General features: G+C 39.0%; 1 protein-coding gene across 1 annotated transcript in view; it reads right to left on the reverse strand.

The window, feature by feature from the left end:
* vipr1b (vasoactive intestinal peptide receptor 1b) overlaps nucleotides 1–19,952 on the reverse strand; it is a 74,039-nt gene extending 54,087 nt beyond the window's left edge. The window contains exons 1-3 of the mRNA XM_041814294.1: nucleotides 19,881–19,952; nucleotides 8,298–8,388; nucleotides 1,743–1,853 (exon numbers count right to left, since the gene is read on the reverse strand). Of these exons, the coding sequence (XP_041670228.1) occupies nucleotides 1,743–1,853; nucleotides 8,298–8,388; nucleotides 19,881–19,934 (256 nt within the window). The 5' untranslated portion in view covers nucleotides 19,935–19,952. The remainder of the gene's footprint in view (nucleotides 1–1,742; nucleotides 1,854–8,297; nucleotides 8,389–19,880) is intronic.
* Between the last annotated feature and the right edge of the window lie 3,380 nt (nucleotides 19,953–23,332).

The raw sequence follows: 23,332 nt of genomic DNA on the forward strand, positions 1-23,332 counted from the left end.
GACATTTATGGAGATGAATAAATCATTAGAATATCATTGATGTGAGCTAGTGAATGCAGACAAAGTTTTGCCAGTTTGCTGTTGTCAACACAGTGTTTTATCTGTGTACACGAAAGTCTGCCTACATAACTGATCAATGCAGCTTGGACTACAAATGTGATACAAATGGAAACCAGAACACGAAACAGTAAAATTTATACAAAGATTCTTTGCAAAGATGCCCTGCTAATCAGCATACTTAGGTTGCTTGTGATTGGTGTTTGCCTCACTGAAAAAGGCTGTACTAGTTCTACCTCTGACCTTTACATCTTTATCGTTTAGGATTTTCTGAGTTGTGCTTAGTGGCTATACTAGCATCAAGCTTGTCGGGCCACTGGTCCATCATTCCAACAAATAAAGCCTAGTGTTAGTTCATGCAAGACAAGGTGGTCATACGCACAGCCATGATCAGCTGAGCTGACGGCCAATTGATCCCCATTATCGCCTCCTAGCTCCCACAGCCAATTTACAGCTCCTTCTCTCAGTGCAGTGGTTCATTAAAATATGACGTCCTCCTCATTAATCCCTGCTTGCATCAATGCTGATGTACCACACCGCTGCTGCTGCTCCTACACCCCAGCCTCCTCCTTTATAGCAAAAAGGTTGTTTCACCCTTATTCAGATTCTTGCTATGGATAAATTGCTTTTACACTAATTTTACTGTATTCAAAGCACATTGTCATAAAAGCATCTAGCCATATGGGGATTTCGAGCTATGTGCTCCCTGGAAAGTTAAAGCATGCTGCTTGACTGACCCAGGAAGCATCTTTTGAGCAGAGACTTCTCTGCTCAAAAGAGAGACTTTTAATACAGCTACATAGTTATTTGAGTGCTAATCAATGTGTTTCAGTTATTGATACACCACTTGTTGGATGGCCAGTAAGCTCAACTGTGGGGCATTAAGTATGACCAGTGTGTTCCTGTTTCATACCTGAAAATCCAGGCCAAGCTAGTATGCATTCTGTGGATTTCTTGCATACATAAAATTACATCGTACTACAAACTCACTGTGAGGTCCTACTTAGTATTACCAGTCTGACAATGTGCCGTTTCAGACACATATTACTCTAATTTGAAAAATCGATAATAGACATTGAGCTGAAGTTCTGGCATTGGACCTCGAGAGTTTTAAATCACCATGTTATAAAAATAGTTAAGAATCAAGAGTTAATATCCGTTCTTCTGCAAGGTATCAGCCTCAGGCTTCCTGAAGGGTTTCCGCTCATTTTCTGGCGACTGTGACTGCAGTTTGATGACTTTAAATGTTCATTTGCATGCAGGGCAGTACATTTCATCTCCAGTATCTACCCACAGGCTCCAATGTATGCAAACACGCTTTCAAATCTCACAACACTAAAAGCTGTAGTAAAAAAAGAATAAATGTGAATACATAAATGTGTCCTCCTGCCTTGAGCTTATTTCAAATGGCAAAACGGGATCCCGGCGGCTTGTTTGCCTTTTAATAGATCATTCTACTAACACAGCATGACTGTTATACACATACTAAATCTTTGAAATGAGCTTAAAAACATTATTTACATCAACTCTGGAGCAAAATGTAGTTTAAGAAGATTTTGCAGATTTATTCAACTCTGACAAACCAAAAAGGGCAGAAATTATCCATCTGAGGCTGAAACTGAAACACGAGTATTTCTCTAGAACTCCATGTTGTATTTAGATGAGCTGAAGGCAGTGGCACTCACCTCTGTGCTGGTCACTGAAGTAGCTGAAGTATGTGGGGCAGGTGATTGTCACCACCTCTCCCACATTGGCTGAAGGCCAACAGGCGATGATATCCCACATGCCCTGGCAACCTGCATAGAGGAGACGATATGGCATCAATCATTTTGTGATTGACTGACGTGCACAGGCATACACACACAGGGTGCAACATGACAGCGGAGACACAATCAATACTGTGCAGGAACCTCCTGTCATAAGATCAATAAAAGTTTAAATTAGAAGTAGAGCGATTGTAATACACTTGTTAGTTTAATTTTAAAATCACTATCCATCATTTGCCCTTATAAAAATCAAAGAAAAGCATTAATATTCAGATGCTCAGATCCTATGACGTACAGTATGTCCCCACTTTCTGGTTTCTTTTTTTATTTTTTTGTTTTTTGCACATTTGTCACACTTCTATGTTTCAGATCATCCAACAAATGTTAATATTAGATAAGGATAACCCAAGTAGTTACAAAATGTATTTTTTCCATGATGATTAAAAGAAAAAAGCCATCTAAACCTATCTGGCCCTATGCGAAAAAGTAATAGCCCCCTTAACCTAACCCCTAACCTACCTCAACCTTGTGCCACCCCTGACAGCAATAACTGCATGCAAGTGTCTGCGATTACTGGCAATGAATCTTTCCCATTGCTGTGGAGGAATTTTGGCCAATCTTCTTTGCAGAATTTTTTTTTAAATGGCTAAACTGGAGGGTTTTTGAACAGACACTGACTGGGCTACTCCAAAACCTTTATCTTTTTAAGCCATTCGGAGGTGGACTTGCTTGTGATTTTTGGAAAATTGTCCTGTTGCATAACCAAAGTGCACTTGAGCTTCAGGTCACAAACTCATGGCCAGACATTCTCCTTCAGGATTTTCTGATAGAGAGCAGAATTTATGGTCCCATCAATAAAAGCAAGTGGTCCAGGTCCTGAAGCAGCAAAGCAGCCCCAGATCATCACACTGCCACCACCATGTTTGACTGATGGTATGATGTTCTTTTTATGAAAGAACCTTCCTTAAGAATGAACCTTCCAAAAAGTTGAAATTGTGTTTGTCAGACCACAGAAAATTTCCCCTAAGTCTAGGGGATGATCAGGATGTTTCTTGGCAAATGTGAGACGAGCCTTTGTGTTCCTTTTTGTCAACAGTCGTTTTCACCTTGGAACTCTTCCATGGATGCCATTCATACCTAACCTGGCACACCAGATGGATGTGTTTCACACATCCATCTGGTGGATGCTCCTATGGCCTCTTAGCCATTAAGCCATTGAGTAACACAGTAATTAAACAGATACATCCTGCTCTATCCTTCGCTGCTGCTGGTTTTCGTTCCCCTCTCTCTCCAAACTATCAGGATCAGACTCCAGGTCTAACATGTATGGTCGTATATCAAAATTCGCCATATTTTACTCAGTCAGACCGGTTCATTCAAAGTTTTCAACTACTAGCATAACAACATTAGCCACATCAGAGGGGGCGGGCACAAAACATTGAGTCCTGCCGCCGGCAGCCTCCAGAAAATCATTGCACACTATCTGATATAAAATTGTTCAACACCCTTAAACAAACATAAAACTACAAGAAGATGATTCCCATCATAATACACAGTATTTTTCTTTTTCAGCAACCACTTTTTGACAATTCTGTTTTATTTAAAAATGACCAAATCTTTTATAACAGGGATTTTCAAACTAAAACAAATGTATCTTATAAGAAGGTCCTGACAAAGATCGCAGCATATAAATTCACACTTGCAACGGATAATGTTATGAGCACATCTTTGAACAAATTAGCAACTTTTAACAGTAAAATATGTTCATGCATTGGACGTGTGATCTTTAATCTTGGTTCTAAAAATTGTCCTTGGTGATATCATGACCTTGTTTACTGTCAAGGTCAGACAACATGATATAGTCATGATTATATTACAATTCAATGGAGGAAGGCTTAAAATCAATTGATTTACCTCCTGATGTGTATCATAGGGATTGACAGTCAAGGTCTCATCTGGGATGCCTTACAACCTTCCCTTAGAAAGTCTACCATGTTTGATTTTTCTTTCTGCTTTCTAAAACACGCTCTGTTATATCAGCATGATAGGCCAGTTAGAGCACAGGGTGCTCTGCATGCACTTAAGTCACAAGTGTAAACAAACAAAAAGGCAGGTGAAAGAATGATAATAAAGCTGGCATTGCAAGAAACTACAAGACAAAGGAAAAGTTTGTTTCGCTCAGGCAACAGCAGCCCTGCTTTTATGATGTGTTGTTGAGGGATGATCAACAGTCTGAAAGAGAGAAACACTGGTGAGAAATAGTAGAAATACTTAACAAACTGTATAACCACTGTTAGCATGAGCATCATGCAAACACGTCATTCTTCTAACAACTGGACTGACAAACAAATTTGTCAGTATTATCCAGTAAATACATATTTGTCTGCAGTCTTCTGCAGATGTTATCTCTTTCTTCCAACATCACTGTAGGTCAAGACACTGCTCAAATTTGTGGCTCTGTGCTCACCTAATCTGACTCAGTGTCCATGGTAACCAGCAAAAGATCGTGTAGTATGACCTTGGCATTAGGTGACTATTTTGCTCGTACATACAGAGATATCTTCTATTCACTTGAGAAAAATCACTTATTTTTCTGAATTGATGGTTATCCTGAAGTTCCAGGAAAAATGTATGAAGGAAAAATTTCCGCTACATTTTAACAAATCAATTTAATCAAATTAAGTTGCTGATTCAGAAAAGCAGATAGATAGATAGATAGATAGATAGATAGATAGATAGATAGATAGATAGATAGATAGATAGATAGATAGATAGATAGATAGATAGATAGATAGGAAAATAAATCTCCTCTCAAGCCGCAGTTCTCTTGCATACTGAAAAGTATTATCCCCCAGGATTTCGCTATATTCTGCTGCATTCCTTTTAATCCTCTGCCTTTACAAGTCTTCCAGGGCAGGCTGCTGAGAAGCATCCCCACAGCATGATGCTGCCACCACTGTGCTTTACAGTGGGGATGATGCATTCGTGGGGATGTGTTTGATATCCACATCTTGATGATGGCCAAAAAGCACCATTTCAGTCTCAGACCATCAGACCAAAGAACTCTCTTCCACTTGAAGATGGAGTCCCCCTCAAGCCTCTTGGCAAATTCTAGTCATGATTTAATATAAGTTTTCTTCAACAGAGGTTTTCTCTTTGCCATCCTTCCATGAAGCTTTTACTGGTGAAGAACCCGGCCAAGAATTGTTGTCTGCAGAGTCTCTTCCATCTCTGCTGCTGAAGCGTGGAACTCCTTCAGAGTGGTCAGGTGTCTTGGCGGCCTTTCTCACTAGTCTCCTTCTTGCAAAGTCCCTCAGTTTGTGAGGACGGCCTGATCTAGACAGATTTACACATGAGCCATATTCCTTCCATTTCTTGATGATGGATTAAACTGAACACTGAAAATCTGGGATTTTCAGTGCCCTGGACTGCACAAGATTTGGTGTTTTGATAGTGGAGACTCTGCTTGTTGGTGAAAGAATCTGTTTATGTGTGATGTGCAGTGTTGGTCATTTAGTTGTCCACCTAACACTTTAAAAACAAACTGTTAAATCTGTCTTTTTTAAGTCATCATGTGTGGGGTCTCTCAGTTATAGAAGCCTCGGGTAAGTATGAAAAAATAAACACCCTGAGCCTTTTTTAAGAAGAAACATGGAAACTCCAAAGCTCAAAAAACAATTTAAGAACCATTCTCAAAGATGGGGTTTTTACAGAGTAAATAGCACTGTTTGAAAAATGTGTAATATGATCTCAAAGTTTTGTCCCTTTCATCCTCCTGTGTAACAGCCTATGCTGAGTGCTGGGCTAGTGCTGTGTACCAGTATGCACCAACTGTCAGGACATATTTACGTTAATTCCTGTTCTGTTCCATCTCTGCACAATCACTGTACGCACCGCGTTGCATAACCCCACTCTGTGAACGTATGCCTTCTCACCAAGGAACACACACTAATTCATTTATTAGGGATGTGACCTCAGAGCTTCTTTACCACCTTCCTGTGAGGATGCAGATAGGGAAGCAGAGAAATGAGGCACATTCAGAGATAAGGAGCAAAACTCCTTCAATGTAAACAGTTTCTGTATACAAATGTAACAATGCACTGTGTTCAGAATGGGTTTTTCTATGAATGAGGCTGTTTGTTTTATTTTTTAAACTGTGTCGGTGAAGTTACAGGAAGGACAAACACATACTGCAGCTGGTAAAGAGTGAAAACTTTAGCACTTATTGTAGTCTAACTGGTGTAAATCACACAATGTATACAAATATGGAAAATATGTCTCCATTTCCTTGTGTTATAGATCAATCAATCTTTATTTGTGTAATGTCATTTCATGGTAAATATTATCTCAAGATACAAAAAGGCTGCAGTATAGACCATAAATTCTGACAGACAGGACATAAGTCAAAGTTATAATGCACATCAAACCCAGATTCTGTCATGATGCTGTTTTATGTCCCACTGTTGTTTTTTTCTGATCAACCTTTTTCTAATTAGTTATCCATCCATCCATCTTCTTCTGCTTATCCGAGATTGGGTCGCGGGGTTAGTAGCCTAAGCAGGGAAGCCCAGACTTCCCTCTCTCAAGCCACTTCATCCAGCTCTTCCCGGGGGATCCCGAGGCGTTCCCAGGCCAGCCGAGCGACATAGTCTCTCCAGCCTGTCCTGGGTCTTCCTCGGGGCCTTCTCACAGTGGGACTTGCCTGGAACACCTCACCAGGGAGGCGTCCAGGAGGCATCTGGACCAGATGCCCAAGCCACCTCATCTGGCTCCTCTCAACACGGAGGAGCAGCGGCTCTACTCCAAGTCTCTCCCGGATGGCCAAGCTTCTCACCCTATCTCTAAGGGAGAGCCCAGACACCCTGTGGAGGAAACTCATCTCAGCTGCCTGTATCCGCGATCTCGTTCTTTCGGTCACTACCCACAGCTCATGACCATAGGGGAGGGTGGGAATGTAGATCGACCCGTAAATCGAGAGCGTCACCTTTCGACTCACCAGTCGATCTACGTTTTTACGTAATTAGTTATCTGATTTGGAAAAAAAACAAGGATTCAATGTCCTGATTGGTAGCTCTGTTGAAAAACGAGTCTTTCTGAATCTATTAAACTTAGATTAAAGGTCACATATTTTACCCCTTTAAGACAAGTTTTTATTGGTATAAGAGGTCCCAAAACATGCCTGTGAAGTTTGTTGTTGAAAAAACACTCCAGTATAGGATTTTTGCATATCTAAAAACCCCTCTGTTTCAGCCCTGCTCGAACGAGCTGTTTCTGTGTCTGTAGCTTTAAATGTTAATGAGCTGCCTGATGTTGATGCTGATGTTTTGCCAAGTTAAGTGAGTGTTCTGGTTAGCAGGAAGGGTGCAGTATCAATCTTGCAGATCCATCAGTCTTTGCTTGGAATTTTAACACCAACACAGTATGTCATTGCTTGTCATATGGGTATTTTTTCTTCAATTCCATTCAATGAAAAGAGACAGAAAAAAATGCATAAAAAGAAAGGACATGAGAAATAAATACTGCTGTTAATCTTTTTTCTCCATGCAACTAAAAATGAGTAACTTCAAAGATTGTCCTGTTTAAAAAATATATTAGTCAGGAAAAGGGTGCTTTATGAATTTAACACTTCAGTAAAGTCCTATTTCTTTATATTACATCAAAAAATATTAAGGAGAGAAAATTTAAACAATTGATTGTAAAACGGTGTGACATAATTTTTTATGACCCTGTCTGTCAAAATGACAGATGCAAACTCTACTTTCTTGTAACTTGTCATCTTGAATCAAGTTATCATTTCAGTCTAACCAGCACCTCAAAAGATTTATTTGCTATTTAGTATATCACTATATTTCAAAAGCATACATATGACAAAATGAGAGAGAAAAGCTATCAGAAAGACACTGCTATCCTCTTAGCTCTTTTCTTATTTACTCTCATTCATTTGTATTGCCAGCAGCTTTGTTGCACACAGCATGGAAGGATACCAAGCCATGGTGAGAGAGACAAGGAAAACATGTCTGTGCTGTTGTTTGCTTAAGAGATGGGCAAGCGATTTCTTATATTAGGTCATCACTGGAGATGTATTGTTAATGCATAATATGGATAGTAAAGTTGAGTCACTTGGCATCCGAATGCCCAAAATGGATCATTAATCCGCAATAATGCATTGTCTAAACAACCCCAGGGAAGTATGTCTACAGTAGTATACAGTCACTGGTGTAAATATTGTATTTGTGCCATGAATAACTGCACTATAGCTCTTAGTGAAGAAACAAAATGATGACTCATGTGTCCAAAATATTTTTGTGGCTTAGCCCATTTAGGAGAAACTATTACGGCCTCCTGCTTTATATTTCTACACTATATTGCATTACCTCTTTATTTATTTCCTCATGCTGTTTCTCATTTCCTCTGAATAGCCTCCTGTACACACCAAAACAGTCAGATAGAGGAGAATATGTTTTGGAGAATGACCTGAAGTGAGGTTCCCATAGGTGCTGTTCTCACAGCGCTGCCTCTCCTGCTCAATCTGGTTCACCACATCACACATCTGCAGCGGAGACACCTGTGGAAGAGACAGAGAGCACATTAAGACGTCCAATGTGCTTCCATCACAGTGCAATTAGGTGCTGGAAGATTCATGCACACTGAGGTTTAGACTGACGCACTCCATTCCCCTGAATATGCACTTTTAAATATTAAAGACAACCCTGCATCACATTCCTGCAGCTACGGCCTGTCATTTTGTATTTTCCAATTACCTTGGCTAATGATACTGCAGAGATGTTCTTTCATTTCTAAAATCCAAACACAGCCCCCACTTGCCATGCAAATAGATGCTATCATGCAAAAGGATTAGGAGATGGAGAAGGGAGCCACTGAGTAATCTAGCACGATTGTTCATTCATGTCAACAAAGGCTGAAAAATGTGGGCTGACAGCTGCTGGCTGAGAGCCAGTGGGTCAATGAAAACATGTAAGAGGAGCAGCACAGAGCTCAAGAAGGTCAGTGCAAATGAAGAGAAGATAGAGAGTGAAGACGTCTCCAGACTGATGGAGGCAGAGGTCGTGTAAAGAGGTACAAAGCACATGATATATTAACAACTGTACCACTCTCTTAGACGGTCTAATTGATCTGTTTAGCCATACTGGAGTTGTCAAACATGAAATAATCCTCATCAATCATACACAAACAAACACCCTCTTGGAATCATGGTGGAGATCCCAGTTCACCTGATATTGTTGGCTGGCTCAACTCAGACAAAGAGACAATGCAAAATTGTGGCATAATAATACTCCTCAGAGCAACAGCAGCATTCTGCGCATTACTCTACTAACACCGTCTTTCAACTATAAGCACAATATAGTGATGACCTGGTGTAATGGAAAGGAAGACAGAGTAAAGCTGTCCTCACCTTTTAAACAGAGACTACTTGTCTCCACCGTGCCTGTTGTGCTTTGTGAGAAAGAAAGAATATAAAGATATAAGCACATGATGTACCACTGCTGTTATGGCTGCTCCTCATCAGAGGAGCCAAATAAAACCCTTGCCAAAGTTGGTCCTGAGAAGAGCAAAACCATCTTTTCCACCAAAGAAAGCTTTCAGTGCAGTTCTTTGCTCTTTTTTAACAAAGAAGCATCATCCAGCTCGGATAAAAGAAGAGGTGTCTTGCTGTAGACCACATATCTCAGATGTCCCCTCTTGAAGAACACTACTTTGAACCCACATTTGTCAGAACGCAAGGGACGTAATATGCTAGTATAACATTTTAAAAGGTTGTTTTTAATTACAACTGTATTAATAAACAAAGTCTACCAGTTACATTCATGAAATAACCACACTGCAAAGATTAAGCAACATTACATATAAAACAGAAAAATGGTCTGATGTCAAATACAGGATTAAATTATGTAGACCCATTAATAAGAAGTAGTTTTGTGAACGGTGGCTCACTTTAGCTTCATGAGCTTAAGCTAAAGCTAACGTAGTTTTGCTAGCTACAAAGTTAACAACTTAGAAATAAAACATAAGATGATGTAGCTACGGTAGCTAAAGGCTAAAGTGAAACACAGGTTGCAAAACTATTTCTAAAGCAAACTTTACCAAGCACAGCAAAATCTAATTTAAATAATGTAGCTTTGTTTGCTTTAGCTTTATCTGTGTTAATTATGTAGCTAGGTTATCTACGTGGTTTACATTGCTAAAGTAGCTTTGTCAGCTACAAAATTTGCCTTTTCTTTCACCCCAGAGTGGCTTCTGCGTTTACACACAGCCCTTCAGTCTCGTAAAACTATATGGGCATGTAGAGGGCATTTCTACTAGGGAAAACATGCATTAGCTTCCAGCTTAAAAGCACCTGACACTTAACAATTTCAGAATACAGGTGTGAACAATTCAGCAGTTTAACAATACGTCATGAACCTGATGTTATTATCATCTTTAATTTTATCAATCAGGTCTTCTTTCTCTGACATTTATAATTCAAAATTGAAGCAGGAAGTTGGCACTAAAATTCCAGCTGAAAAAATGAGAAAAGACCCTAGAGAGCACACACACCTGTTTGAATAATACAAGGCATCGCCTTATCCAGGTCAAATTATACATAGACTCCACTACAAGGAGAATTGATACTCCATCTATTCAGAAGCACCACATAAGTGTGACAAATATTTAGTGACAACCTTCCCTCACAGTTTTGTCTCAGCATTCTGTGTGTCTGGATTGATATCAGTTGTGATTTCAGTACTAGGGCAGGGCAGTTAATTGCAAATTAGATTAAATCAAAATATGGCCTGCTGCAATTTACAAATCGCAGAAATTGCAGTATTTCTTTAACTTCAAATGTGTCAAAATAGCAGACCTTATGCACATTATGCAAACATTCTGGTGTTAATTTTTAAAAAGGGTTTGAATAAATCCTCCTTTTTGTGTTTTTTAGTCAAAATGAGTGGCAAAAACATGATAATCTTCAATAACGCAACTATCAAATTTGCAATATGAGCAAAAATAACTAGTTAATTCTATCTAATGCTGATGAATCTTAGCATTAGTTCACAGAAGTCTTACCCCCAGCAGCAGTCAGCTAATAGCCAGCTTCACCTCCTCCACCCCAGCCGCCTTCTTTAAAGCATAAAGCTTGTTGCATCCTTATATTCAGGTTCATGCTACTGTGGATTAACTGCTTCTGCTTCATTGTTTTCAATACACATTGTCCAGTGTTCCTGACGGAGTGTAGGTTATATTATTCTTCAATTCTCAATCTGTGTTCCTTCCTGTTTTGCTGATTATTCGTGGTTACACTCTATTACAAACCCACCAGATCCACACATGACCTCTATGAGCCAATCATCTGCTGCTAAACTTTAAATCAGTTCTCTTCTCTGCTTCTGTAAGTTCATATACGCCACAGAGCTGTGTGGCCTCCCTTCAACCATTATGAAAACATACGTCAAGACCGTGAAGGTTGCAGTATTTCAGTTATGACTGGCGGTAATTATTTTTCATTGATGCCATACCCTCCCCAAATTTATCCTGAGTATATGATATTACCATTAGGTTTAAAAAAAAAAAACACATTGTACAAGCACTTGTTGGCGTGCATGGAGAGTGAGCAAAGCACGCCTCTACAGTGCTTCATCTAATCCTTTATCAAAATGCTTAGAGTCTAAAAATACACGTTTATAATGCGATGTTTGCAGGAGCACTGAAAGTGATTCATAGTTGAAGCATTGTTCTTGCACCACTAAGTGAAAAAAGTTCAATCAGAACAGATGATCAAATGATCTTTTTTCTCTACATCTACAGTATGACACAGATGTGCACTCTTTTCCTCTTTCTTCCCTCCTTTTGTCCTAGAGATAATATGAGAAACGATAATCAACTATTCAAACAGAAAAAATGATTTTCAACTATGTCATATAGGATCTGAGAATGTGAGGCAATGTTCCATGTACTTTTAAGCAGATACATTGGACTTAAATATTAGACTATTTATTTTGACACTGTGCTTCAACAGTGAGTTCCCCGTCCTTCCCAAGTTTACAGTACGGGAGCTTATAAAAGTTACGGACTACTTCAAAATGGTAAAGATATGTTTAAAGGTTTCTGAAAGCCTTTGAAGGTTTTAATTGTGCCTGGTGTGGCTGCTGCAGCACCTATGGATATGAATAAACTTTAGCATTTCTCATCACATGTCCAGATCAACAGAGTCTAAATTCAGATCAGCACAGTCCAAGTTCAGATCATCGGTGTCCACATTCCAAATCCTTCATGTCATGTCCAGATCATCAGCATCTGGGTTCAAAATCTTCCATGTCCAGATTAGGTAATCAGTGTAACAACTGAACTACCCCCTTGAATACACAGACATCATGATGGAGCCTAATTGCCAGACATTTCACATTCCTCGTTCTTTTCCAAATTTGTACAGTAATCATTCACTATAAAACAAGGTCTCTCCTGACTGAATTCATGTCGGTGGGTTTTCATTTAGTACTGTCCAAATACCAGTGATAACTTGTCAAAGTCCATGTACACCATGAATAACATAGGGTTTAATGAATTTAATGATTTTATGTAAACACTAAAATTAGTCCTTATCTTAAGATTTATTTTTGGCCTTTTATGCTTTTATCAGCAAAGACAGGAAAATGGACAGCATCAGAAAGGGGGAGAGAAAGTTGCAAATGGCAGGCAGGAAAGGAGCCACAGGCCAGATTTGAACCCAGGTGACCCATTTCAACGACAGCAGCCTCAGTACATGAGGTGTGTGGACATAACCACTAGACTGTCAGTGCCCTGTTAAAACTAGTATTTAAACCTTGTCATTGTCCAAATAACAATCTAAACAAATGATATGGGCTTTGAAAGAAACAGAATAACCTAAATGTAATGAACTCTGACATGAATATTTACATTTTTATCAATGTAGGATTTTGTAAAGAAAGTTAAAGTCATTTTGAAGTTCTAATAGTGAAACTTTGTTAAGTAAAACCAGATCATACACAAGTTTTAATCCCAAACAGCGTATTTAAAATTCTTAAACATGTTTGGAGGATAGCTTTAAATCCTTTCCTTAAGGGGCTTAAAAGTTTTGGCTTAAGGTAAAGGTGAATGATTTTGTAAACACTTCTTAGCTGCTGCAGCAGAAGCTTGGCACAGACTGCAGGAGTTTAAAAAGCTCAGGTATTTTGAAATAAAGTTGTATCCAACATAAGAAGAAACCTTCAAGATTTTTTTTCTAAAAGTGTTCAATCACGCACACACTGTTGAAAAAATATTACCAGATGTAATCAAGATTATTACGTTTACCAGAGGAAGCTACAAGTTCCAGATCAGTTATAAATCACCACAAACTCCTCATTTAGCCAAGACTTTTCAATTACATCCAAACTGCTTTAAAGTAGGTCATCATGCACTATACATGAAGAGATTCCTGCAGACTAACACTTACAGGAAATATCAAAAAGTGCAGCATACACAACACATACTCTGACATGCCTCAATGTTATTTGCTACCAAATCACCAAAAAGTCTTTCTCACCTTCTCCCTCCAGGGATGAGGTTGTCCTGACATCAAAATCCAAAGAAAAATCACTCCCAGGAGGTTTTGCCATCAAGCAATTGCAGCTAAAAATCCACCGTATCCTGAAGTAAAAGTAGCTGAGCGCAGAAGATTAAACTGCCTACATCTTCTGTTGAGTTGAACATGGATAACAGAGAGGGAAGTATGATCAAAGAGTCTTATTTTACATTATTTGGGATAAGCAAAAGTTCATGTTAGTGCAATATAGTAGCAGACTCTAGTCTGTTTGCTTTCAGTAACTTTGATTAAACTATTTTCTATTAAAATATTTTTGATCAAGGCATCTATCAGTAAGAACAAAGTACAAAATAACAATTTCAGAATCCATTGGCAATCATTGGCCCTATTTACATTATTCATTATCATTAGTGGAGATGCTGAGCATCCACACCATTGATGTTTGCGTCGGGTATCTCCTCCTCCATACTTTGTCGTACCGACACCGTTTAAACTTAAAAAAAATTCATAAATTTTTATACCTTTATGAGCTATTGAATGCCATTTTCAGCTACTTTCATGCCATTTTATGCTATTTTTATGCTATTTTCAGCAGTTCTTCCACAATTCAGCATTCAGTATCCCTATGCAATTTCAGCTGAAATTGCCATTTTGATCTAGTTAATGATACATTTTGGGCATTCAGACATCAATGGACTGCAATTTGGTACATGCATCCACCCTATGCATTTGAAATGGTTTTGTAGTGATGAGCTGATATCACTTGCCTTCTTTTGCAAGGAACAGCACACTGTTTTCATGGCTCTCTTACTGTGGCTTAGTATCCCTGCATGCTGTGTGCAGTGAAGCCATAGCGTAAGAATGAATGGGGGTTAATTAGCCTAAACCTAATAGGCTATCAGTGCCTATTTAGCAGCTTTTCTCTCTCGTTTGTTGCTGTTTTAAGAACACATAAAAGCTAAACTCATTCAACAAACTGAGAGAAAAAAAGGTCAACTCCTATAACCAAGCTGAGACAAACAACACGAATCTCTAAAAAGAGCTAGAATTCCAATCACTTTGAGCAAGCCTGGATGGGCATTTAACAGAAAAAGCCATGCTTTTTTTCTCACTAGCAGAACACCATTGACCATGCCAGTTAATAGTGTAGTCTTTAACGCATGCCAGTAGCCATGGTGTCAACAAAACCAAACCAGTCTGGATAGAGGCATCCAAGAAAACCTCCCTATGCAGTCTGAGGTACTGTGCATCAGATATTGAACTGTTGTCATAGGTATTGAAGTGCATCCAAAAAAGCAGTAAAGATTAACACTTGGCAATCCAAATATTGATATAAATCCCTGTTTATGCGCTGTATAAACAGGATGATTGCCTGTAGATGATTTATATGCCACTAGGAATAGATGCCTCTCAGTAATTCCACTGAAGGCAGCAGTAAGTGTTGAATGTCTAATCTTCTTTATGTCATCACTTTTCGATTGCGACTTACTTTCACATGTGGCTTTTACATTGCAGACGCAGGGCATCATGTTTTTGGTCCTGAGTGTCCCCCAGAGTAGTGCCCATCCATCTGTTTATTGTGAGTATCAGTTCAATTTAGCCTCAGTAACCTTATACTCAATAATGTATGAGGTTGCTGATTTCACATGTCAAGTTTGGTAGACTGCATATTTCAGGGGGAAGTTGCAACACTGTTACATTTTTATGAAGTTTAGGGTAAGTTCCAGCAGGAAGACTGTTTCATTTTCATTCATCATTCATTAATAATCACTTATTCATGTGCCTCTCTTACCCCGCACTGAGCCAATCCCATTCTTCCACGACCTCTCTCAATCCACACATCCTGCTGTTGTCATATTTAAAAAAAAAAAAAAAGTTCTCCTCTTCTCTGCGGTCAGTTGTTTCAGTGCAACCACTGCAACCCCCTCCTCCACCCCAGCCACCTCTATTACATCTTAATGGTGTCCAGGTCCAGCTCCCTTGAGCCATCTTGCATCCTTTCACCCCTACTTCCAAGTCATATCATCGGTGTCCACATCCAGCTTCTCTATGTCACCATGTAGGGGTGGGAATCACAGGGTACCTCATGATACGATACACTGTACGTGGTCCATGATACCCGTATTATCACAACACAGTGATAATCAATATAGAAAATTTTATATATATAACAACTAGTGGTGTAAAGATATTTCGATATGGATCGGTTAACCAATATGCACATCAGCGGTCCGAGTGCATCGGTCCATGGAGCCCTGGATAGGGAAAAATGCAGCATGAATCGGTCTTTGGACCGGTTTTAACGTTAGATCGTTTCATTATTGCTGTTTGTTTTCACAGACCGTTCCGCCACGCTCTGGCTCAGCGTCTGTAATCTCGCGCAACCCGTGGTGACCTTTTACCTTCAAATGAGAGTTCCGTAGGTGCTCACTAGGTAGCTGGTAGTCTTTCAGTTACAGTTCTTAACCTCAGGAAAAAGTCATGTGGACTTTATATGAAGGAAGGATAACTTTAGAAATGTCTGTCCATCTGTACGCTTTGGAGAGGAGCGATTAAGAACAACTGTTCTCCTGTACTAGCAGACACACAGAGCTCTGTCTATCCAAATCTCCTTGTGACTTTAAATTTGTTTTAATTTGTGATTCTTGGGAAAATTTTATATTTAGTCTGTACTGTTATTGAGATTAATAATGCTAAGGAAGTTACAAGTACAGAAGGATGAACATGTACCAGTAAAAACTTATTTTAATATTTATTTCCCAATTTAATGTCAAAGTAAGACACCTGGACCCTGGGTGTGATGAAAACTTGCTTAAACATAATTTCAGAATGTTTGCATAGGAGGCCTGGCATTTACTCTGTTTTATAAATAAGATCAAATAAAGTTAGATTAAAATGAAATTATCTTGTTTTCCCCTGTTTTGCTAATTTCTGTTAAAGCAAAAAGTTATTTTGATTCCGGACTGAACCGAACTAAACCGAATCGAATCGTTCTGTATTTAAATGAATCGTCAGTGAATCAAGATTTGAATCGAATCGTCTTGAGAAGGAGAGATTCACACCCTAATAACAAAATATGTCTAACTAGAGAATACAAAATAGTCGTAAAGCGGTCAATTGCAGGATTTCTCGATTCATTCACTGCAATTTAGTGTCAGTGTTACATGAGTGCTTCCTGTTTTATTTTGGTGACTGCTGATTTCACCTCATTGTCTGCACCTATGGTGAATGACCCAGAGTCTGTTTAGGCAGGATCTGCTGACCTGCTCACTCTCTTTCCCCACCTTGCACAGATTCATAGTGTTGTCTGAGTACTTCACTCTGGCATGGCATATCTTGAAAAGGACTTGACTCTTGTCTAAGTTTGTACTGTCTTTAATGTTTTGGAAGCCAAAATAAGTCCACATATCCGCAATGAATACAGCGGAAGTCACTCTGCAGGATTGGCATGAGCAACTGGCTCGCTCAGACCGGAAGGCTCGCATGATCTTGTTTTCTAAAGAGAGAAGAAGAGGGAAGAGTCAACTGGCAGTGCCTGCCACCAACCAGCGGTCAGGGGGTGAAATAACACGATAAACTCCCGCATAAACAGAGTAAATTATTAATTAATGAAACATCGATACTGCATTTTAAAATATCGATACAGTATCGCACCAGGAAACATCACGATATTTTAGTGTATTGATTTTCTGTCCTGCCCCTACCATCCTGCAGCCCTTCATTGCCATCTCCAATTCATCTCATCAGTGTCCAGATCAAGCTCCTCTGTGGTCTATTCCTCATCTTAACCAAATCCTTCCAACACCACCACCAGTTTCTAGACTCCATAAGGGGGTATCATATCCGGCTGTCAGCCTGGCTAACCCTTCAAGTTCATAAAGATATCACGCCTGGGTCTATCCGCCAAAGACATTTCATGGTTTTAAACATTTCCAAACCTGTAAAATACATTTTTTTGTTAAACTCTTAGTAAGTCCCTGGTTGCATTTAGTTTGGTTTTGCACTGCACTTTGTCAAGAGCACCAAAGCAGGTCAGATGGTGTGTAACACAGCCACCTGCTACTAGTCTGGGCTGTAGCTCCAGCCGGTGGCTAATGCTGCCCAGCTTAATGTTGCACTATGACCTAGAAATACACAACAGTAGAGTGAGGAACAGCATTATAGTGTGGCACAGTTTGGTGTCATTTTCATCTGTTAAATGGAGATACACTTGTATGCAGGCTGTGTCAACTTAACTGGGATATTAACTGGAGCAAGGTGTGACCATATTCAGCACAAGAATGTGGACGCTAACCTTCAAGGACTGAAGGCCGCTGGTACTAAGAATGCTAATGATGGCTTTACTTTGCAAACCTATCTGATGTTTACAGAAGCTATTCATGTGTTAAACCGTGTTTTCAACCCACAATGCACTGCTTTTTGGTTTGCGTCACTTGTTTGGTTCTGATTTCGTTCTTACCTATGGCGAGCCAAACACAGATGCACTCGAAAGCAACCAAAACTCCCATTTTCAAATGGCCACAGTAGGCTATCGGTGTACAGCAGAGTTGTTTTGGGCACTCACACCAACCAAAACCAAACAAACTATCTGAAAAAGCATGACCGCCACTCCAGCCTGATTTAGTGTCATGAGTCCCAAAAATAAATATATTTTCTTATGATTAACTTGAAATTAATGGGTCCTAAGTGTTATAACTTTTGGCAGTATTTCTCTGATACCTCATTACCTGTGTAGATTTAAGTATGAAGTTTATCAGCTTATACTGTTGTAAAGCAAGTCACACACCACAAGCTGCAAACTATAAAATATTTAAACAATGGTGCCCATAAGAGCCAGAAAAAATGTCTAAAGATGACACATCTGGTTGCACAAAAATACATTGTCATCAAAATTAAAGTTCTGTACCAAAAGCCAGATAAAAATCACTACATTACAGAGTGGCACAGAACTTTGTCATTTCTCAGTGGAGATGAACTCAAAAAAATCTGTAATAGATTCCCAAGGCTACACTGAACAGGTAAAGTGGATTCAGTAAAGGCTAGTGCAGATAAAAGTCTCTAAAGAATCGTTTATTAGTTCCCAAACTGCACTTTTTGAGATATGTGCAACAGGATGTGTAATTTTGGGATGGCCAGTTTGTCAAGTACACTAAACTTCACACCTAAACTGTAGAGAAATTAGACAATCAAAACAACAAAAGCTCTACAGATGCTTTCAAAAAAAGACCCAAGGAAAACAAAATACTCAGAGAGCAACATTTGCACACTGATGGAGTATCACACTACATGTTTGCTACTGGTTTATATGCTGCTGCCATGCCCACATTGAAAGAAATTAAAGGACATTTCATATAATGAATGTTCTACTTTTCATAAATGTCACAACTAACCTATGGACATAAAACTGACCTGTAGATCTTCAACTGAATGCAATTAAGGTTAATGTAGTCAGAAGAAAATCAGCACTTAAATTTGTATTTTTGTTTCACAGTTTGTGATGACCACCCTCACTGAACAGTCTTATTTGACTTCTGTCGTGATATTTTTCGGCACAAAAATCTCTATTTTTTTATTTTTAAGTGGTGACTCAGACTCAAGGTCTGAAGTGTTTTCTAGATAGATCCTTCATTGTCATTGCATTTTAAATGGTTTGCAGCATTTACCCCCACAGCATCAATAGCAAATGCATCAACAGGCATAAAATGCATTGCACAATATTGTTTGTTTTTACAAAATCTTAAATGCAGATATGTTCACACTAACACAAAATGTCTCATATACTTGAATTCTAGTCTATTTGTTTTAGAAACAGACAAACAGCATTTAATTCTTCCACAAATGAAGGTGTATCCTTTCAGTGGTACATGTACATTATCTGCAAAATGACTTCACACTGACTGAGGAGCTGCATATAGCACTGTAAAAACCTGCAGACAGACAGTATGCTCTGGAGCACACAATTAAAACATGACACTTTTTCATGCAGCCTTTTCTCCAAAATAAAATGAATTCTCACAATTAGACAACAGGTTTGCAGAGTGGTTTCCTGAGACAATCCTGAAAAAGTGCTTGAAATGACTAAAAAAACTCAGTCTTTCAGGTGTAAAACATTAGATTAGCTGTAGTTCAGACCCAAAACTTCAGTCTTTACAACACAATTAAAAATTTAAGGAATGGGGATGAAAGCTGAAGGTGATTTATTTGGTCTCCACAAACTTAATGGTGCAGTCATCGATTCTGCTCTGTCAATATATTGACTACAATACTGATACTGTGCATATGAGAAAGTACTATTTTTGCAGTGTATGCTTAATTAATCTAGTTTATTAATAAATAATTCAAATGTTTACCAAAAACAGCCAACTGCCAAGGATATATGGCTATAAGTAAGCTTTAAGTATTTTAAGAAAGATTAGCTAGAAAGAGATAGCTTTCATTAGTAGGCTAACCGTTATAACTGTAAAAGTAACATTTCATTGTGGACTAAAACTAAGTGTTGAGGAAAAAATACTCACTTTAGGCAGATATCCGTACAGCAGCAGTAGTAAGAGCAGCTGTGAAGTATCCATTTCTTCTTAAGTTATTTTATCCCAGACTCATCGACGTCGTAAAACTCCTGTTAAATTATGCTAATGCTAATGATGCTAGGTTGTATCAAGCCTCGCGCGCAGCTGAGTCGCTCCTCCGCTCCTGTAGATTTGGGTAATTTGAGAATTCAGCGCTGTGTTGCTTCCCCATCGGACTGCAGCGCTTCTCTGTGAGCGCTCCTCACTGAGGAGAGCTGCTGCTGTCTGACTGAACAAACCCCCTCCTCCTCCCTCTCCTCCTTCATTCACAACTCCAGCCTCCGTGTCCCAGAGGGCAGTTTGTTAACAAGTGTGTCAGGCTGCTGCAAGCGGGATAATTAGGTGTTTGGAGGATGCTCTGGTAATGCTTTTATTATCTAACCACTCTTTTAATTACAAGGCAGTGAAACCCAAGTTTTATGAGACTCTTTTAAATGAACTCCTCTCATGTTTGGAATTAATTTATTGGAGTGATTAATTGAAGGGATGTGAAGAACATTCAAACAGCACTGACTGCATGTCATGCTGCACCAGACATCATTTAGTTTAAGGAGTGAAACTGTTATGGGCTCTGAGTAAGTATAACGTGATTTTTAAAGCACTTACAGCTTTTCTTATCTGAATCACTAAAGACAACTTTATTTGCATGTGAAGTAGCTTGCAAGGCAGTTTGTTTTTCCTTGTTTAAAGGGCAGGATAACATTTTGCTCTATTGAAGCAGCACTTTATGATATCTTGCACACAAAGGTCACTTTAACGCTTCGTTTTATCCACCAGTGAAGCATCATACAGGGAGGGGTCCCCAAACTGGGACCATGCATAAGTAGGCCCATCTAAATCAGTGTTAAATCACCTGGATATATACAGTATATTATTTCATTAACTTATAATAAACCTATAACTCATACATAAAAAGGGTAATGCCCACTTTCAACTTAGTAGAGTTACCACCAGAATAGGCATTGCAATTTTGAATCTGTTAGATGTCACTAATGTTCCCAGTTTTACACACTGTACCTGTAAGTATGAGACATATTATGTAGGTGGAAATTGAGAGGCTGGAGCATAAGGGGGGATAAAGAGGAGAGCTTTCTGGGGTCCAGCCAAACTGGGGGCCCATTGAGGTCAGCAAAATCATGGTCAATTGTAAGATTGTTCTGTTTCCGATACCAGTATTGAAAATACGTCCATTACTGCTTAAAATGCATCTGTTGGTATTGGTGAGTAAATGAGTTTATGCACCGATCTGTTACTGTTTGGTTTAGCTTTATATTTTGCTTTGTCCATGTTAACTGCTAGCGCTATAAACCGGAAATCAATTCGGGATGGACTATTCGAAAAGAAATACATCTAGGCCATGATGTGCACAAATGTCAGGATGCCAGAAAATAAAATAAAAGAAACTTCGACAACTTTTTTTGAAAAATAGTTAATATTGAATTATCCTGAAAAGAGACCAAAAAATGGGTAGAAATTGGCAAGAATGGGCTAAAGAAGAAAAAACAATGGCATGAATGGGTTAAAGTGGCAAAAAGGAGAAAAGGGGGAAAATGGGGTAAGGGGGCGAAAAGAAATGGCAAAACTGGGCAAAATGGGCTCAAAGTGACAAAAATGGGCAAATATTGGCAAAGAATTTCACAAAAGTAGCAAAAATGGATGAAAAGCAGCAAGAATTTCTAAATTGCAGAAAAAAAGTGGCAAAAATGGACAAAAAAAGAGGCAAAAGCAGTTAAAGTAGGCAAAAATATTTTGCAGAATTGGGCAATAAAAGGGGCAAAAAGTGGTTTAAAAAACTGATGGAAACAGGTGAAAAAAGTCGCAAAAAAGTGGCAAATTTGACAAAAAGCAGAACAAACTGTTAAAATTAGCAAAAAGATATGCTGATAATGGGGGGGTAGTGGTGAAAATGGTCTAAAAGTACTACAAATAAATCATTGCAACATAAGAACACAATCATAGCTTGATGCACTTGTCAGCTCTGAAACAAAAACAACAGTGGCTCAGAAGCCATTAAAATGGCAGCAATGTAAAATTCAACAAAAATATGATATATTGAGCTTTTAAAATGTCTTAAATTTCCCATTCATTAAGCTGATTTTTGTTTGATCTTTCTCCAGCTGGTCAGTCAAATTATTAAAAAATACTCCAGTAAAGGAGCCACTGTAAGAGGAAGAGTTTGTGGATACTACAAACCAGTTTTTAGTCACTCATTACTACCACAGTGGTTCAGATTTGTTCCCAATTTCACTTTCAATGGGGTCACAGATGAAATGTAGGTCTCACAAGAAAAATGCATGCCATATGTAGCAGTGCAGCAGGAGTGTGGACTGTCAGATGGGGCCCCCTGAGGGAGGCTTCCTACTATCATTGCAAATTTGTACATCCTGAACTACAGCTGGGATTTAAAGTTTCTCAGCCTGCAAAGGCTTCAGATTGGCCGTAGACCCTTAGCAGTTGCCTGACTTTCTTACTGGCAATCTGCACCTCTGCCCAGGGATTAGGACCCCACTCTAAAAAACAATGATATAGATATATGGTTGCTTGCACTTGCAGAAGTCTTACTACTCTGTGATGTTAGGGATGATCATCATTTTACATCCACTGCAGTCAATCCTGTGAAAACTTTTTGAATAAACCAATTTCCTTAAATCAGATATGAGGTAAAATGGTGGAGTTACTGTCACCAATAACAGTGATATGGAAGAAAGGATAGGCCTTTACTGTAGTGTGGGAATAAAGCATCAGAATTTAAAAGTGCTCCTCTTCCCCATATGAACTTGTTGTATATGGGGGAAAAAGAGTGATCCATTAGAAGAAGCTTGCTTTGCATGACAAATAAAATCCATTACCCAAATTACATTTGCATCCACATGTAACAGGTGATGCATACAGATGAGAATTATGTATAAGATGATGCATGCCCATAGTAAGTCCAAAATACAAAAACAGAGCTGTAAATAGAGGATAGGTTTTTTTGTTCAGCTGTTAGCTCAGTTTGTATTGACTCTAGCCTTGGTGATGACAGGGAACAACAAACTATTTTTATGGGTCAAAAAGGCAGGGGATGAAAAATGATCTATGGGCCTTTGCAGCACCCCTACAGTCACACAGATTCACCCATCATCCCCCTTGGATTGCAGGCAACAACATCAGATGTGACCCACCTTCTCCATCTTCTGCAGACACATCACCTCACTTGGGCCATCAGTGTCACATCTGATTGACCTTTGCTCACAGCTGACCGGACCTCATGGCACAGAGTCCAGGCAAGAGTGTTTCTCTGCATAAACAAAACAGCTAATAAGGATGCTAAAGATGCTTGGAACACACACATAAATCAAGATTTCTTAGCTTATATGTATTTCTTTTATGTACAGAAAGGCAAAGCTATTCAGTGCTTT

Source organism: Cheilinus undulatus, linkage group 19, assembly GCF_018320785.1.
Source record: "Cheilinus undulatus linkage group 19, ASM1832078v1, whole genome shotgun sequence".
In the NCBI taxonomy this organism is placed as follows: domain Eukaryota; kingdom Metazoa; phylum Chordata; class Actinopteri; order Labriformes; family Labridae; genus Cheilinus; species Cheilinus undulatus.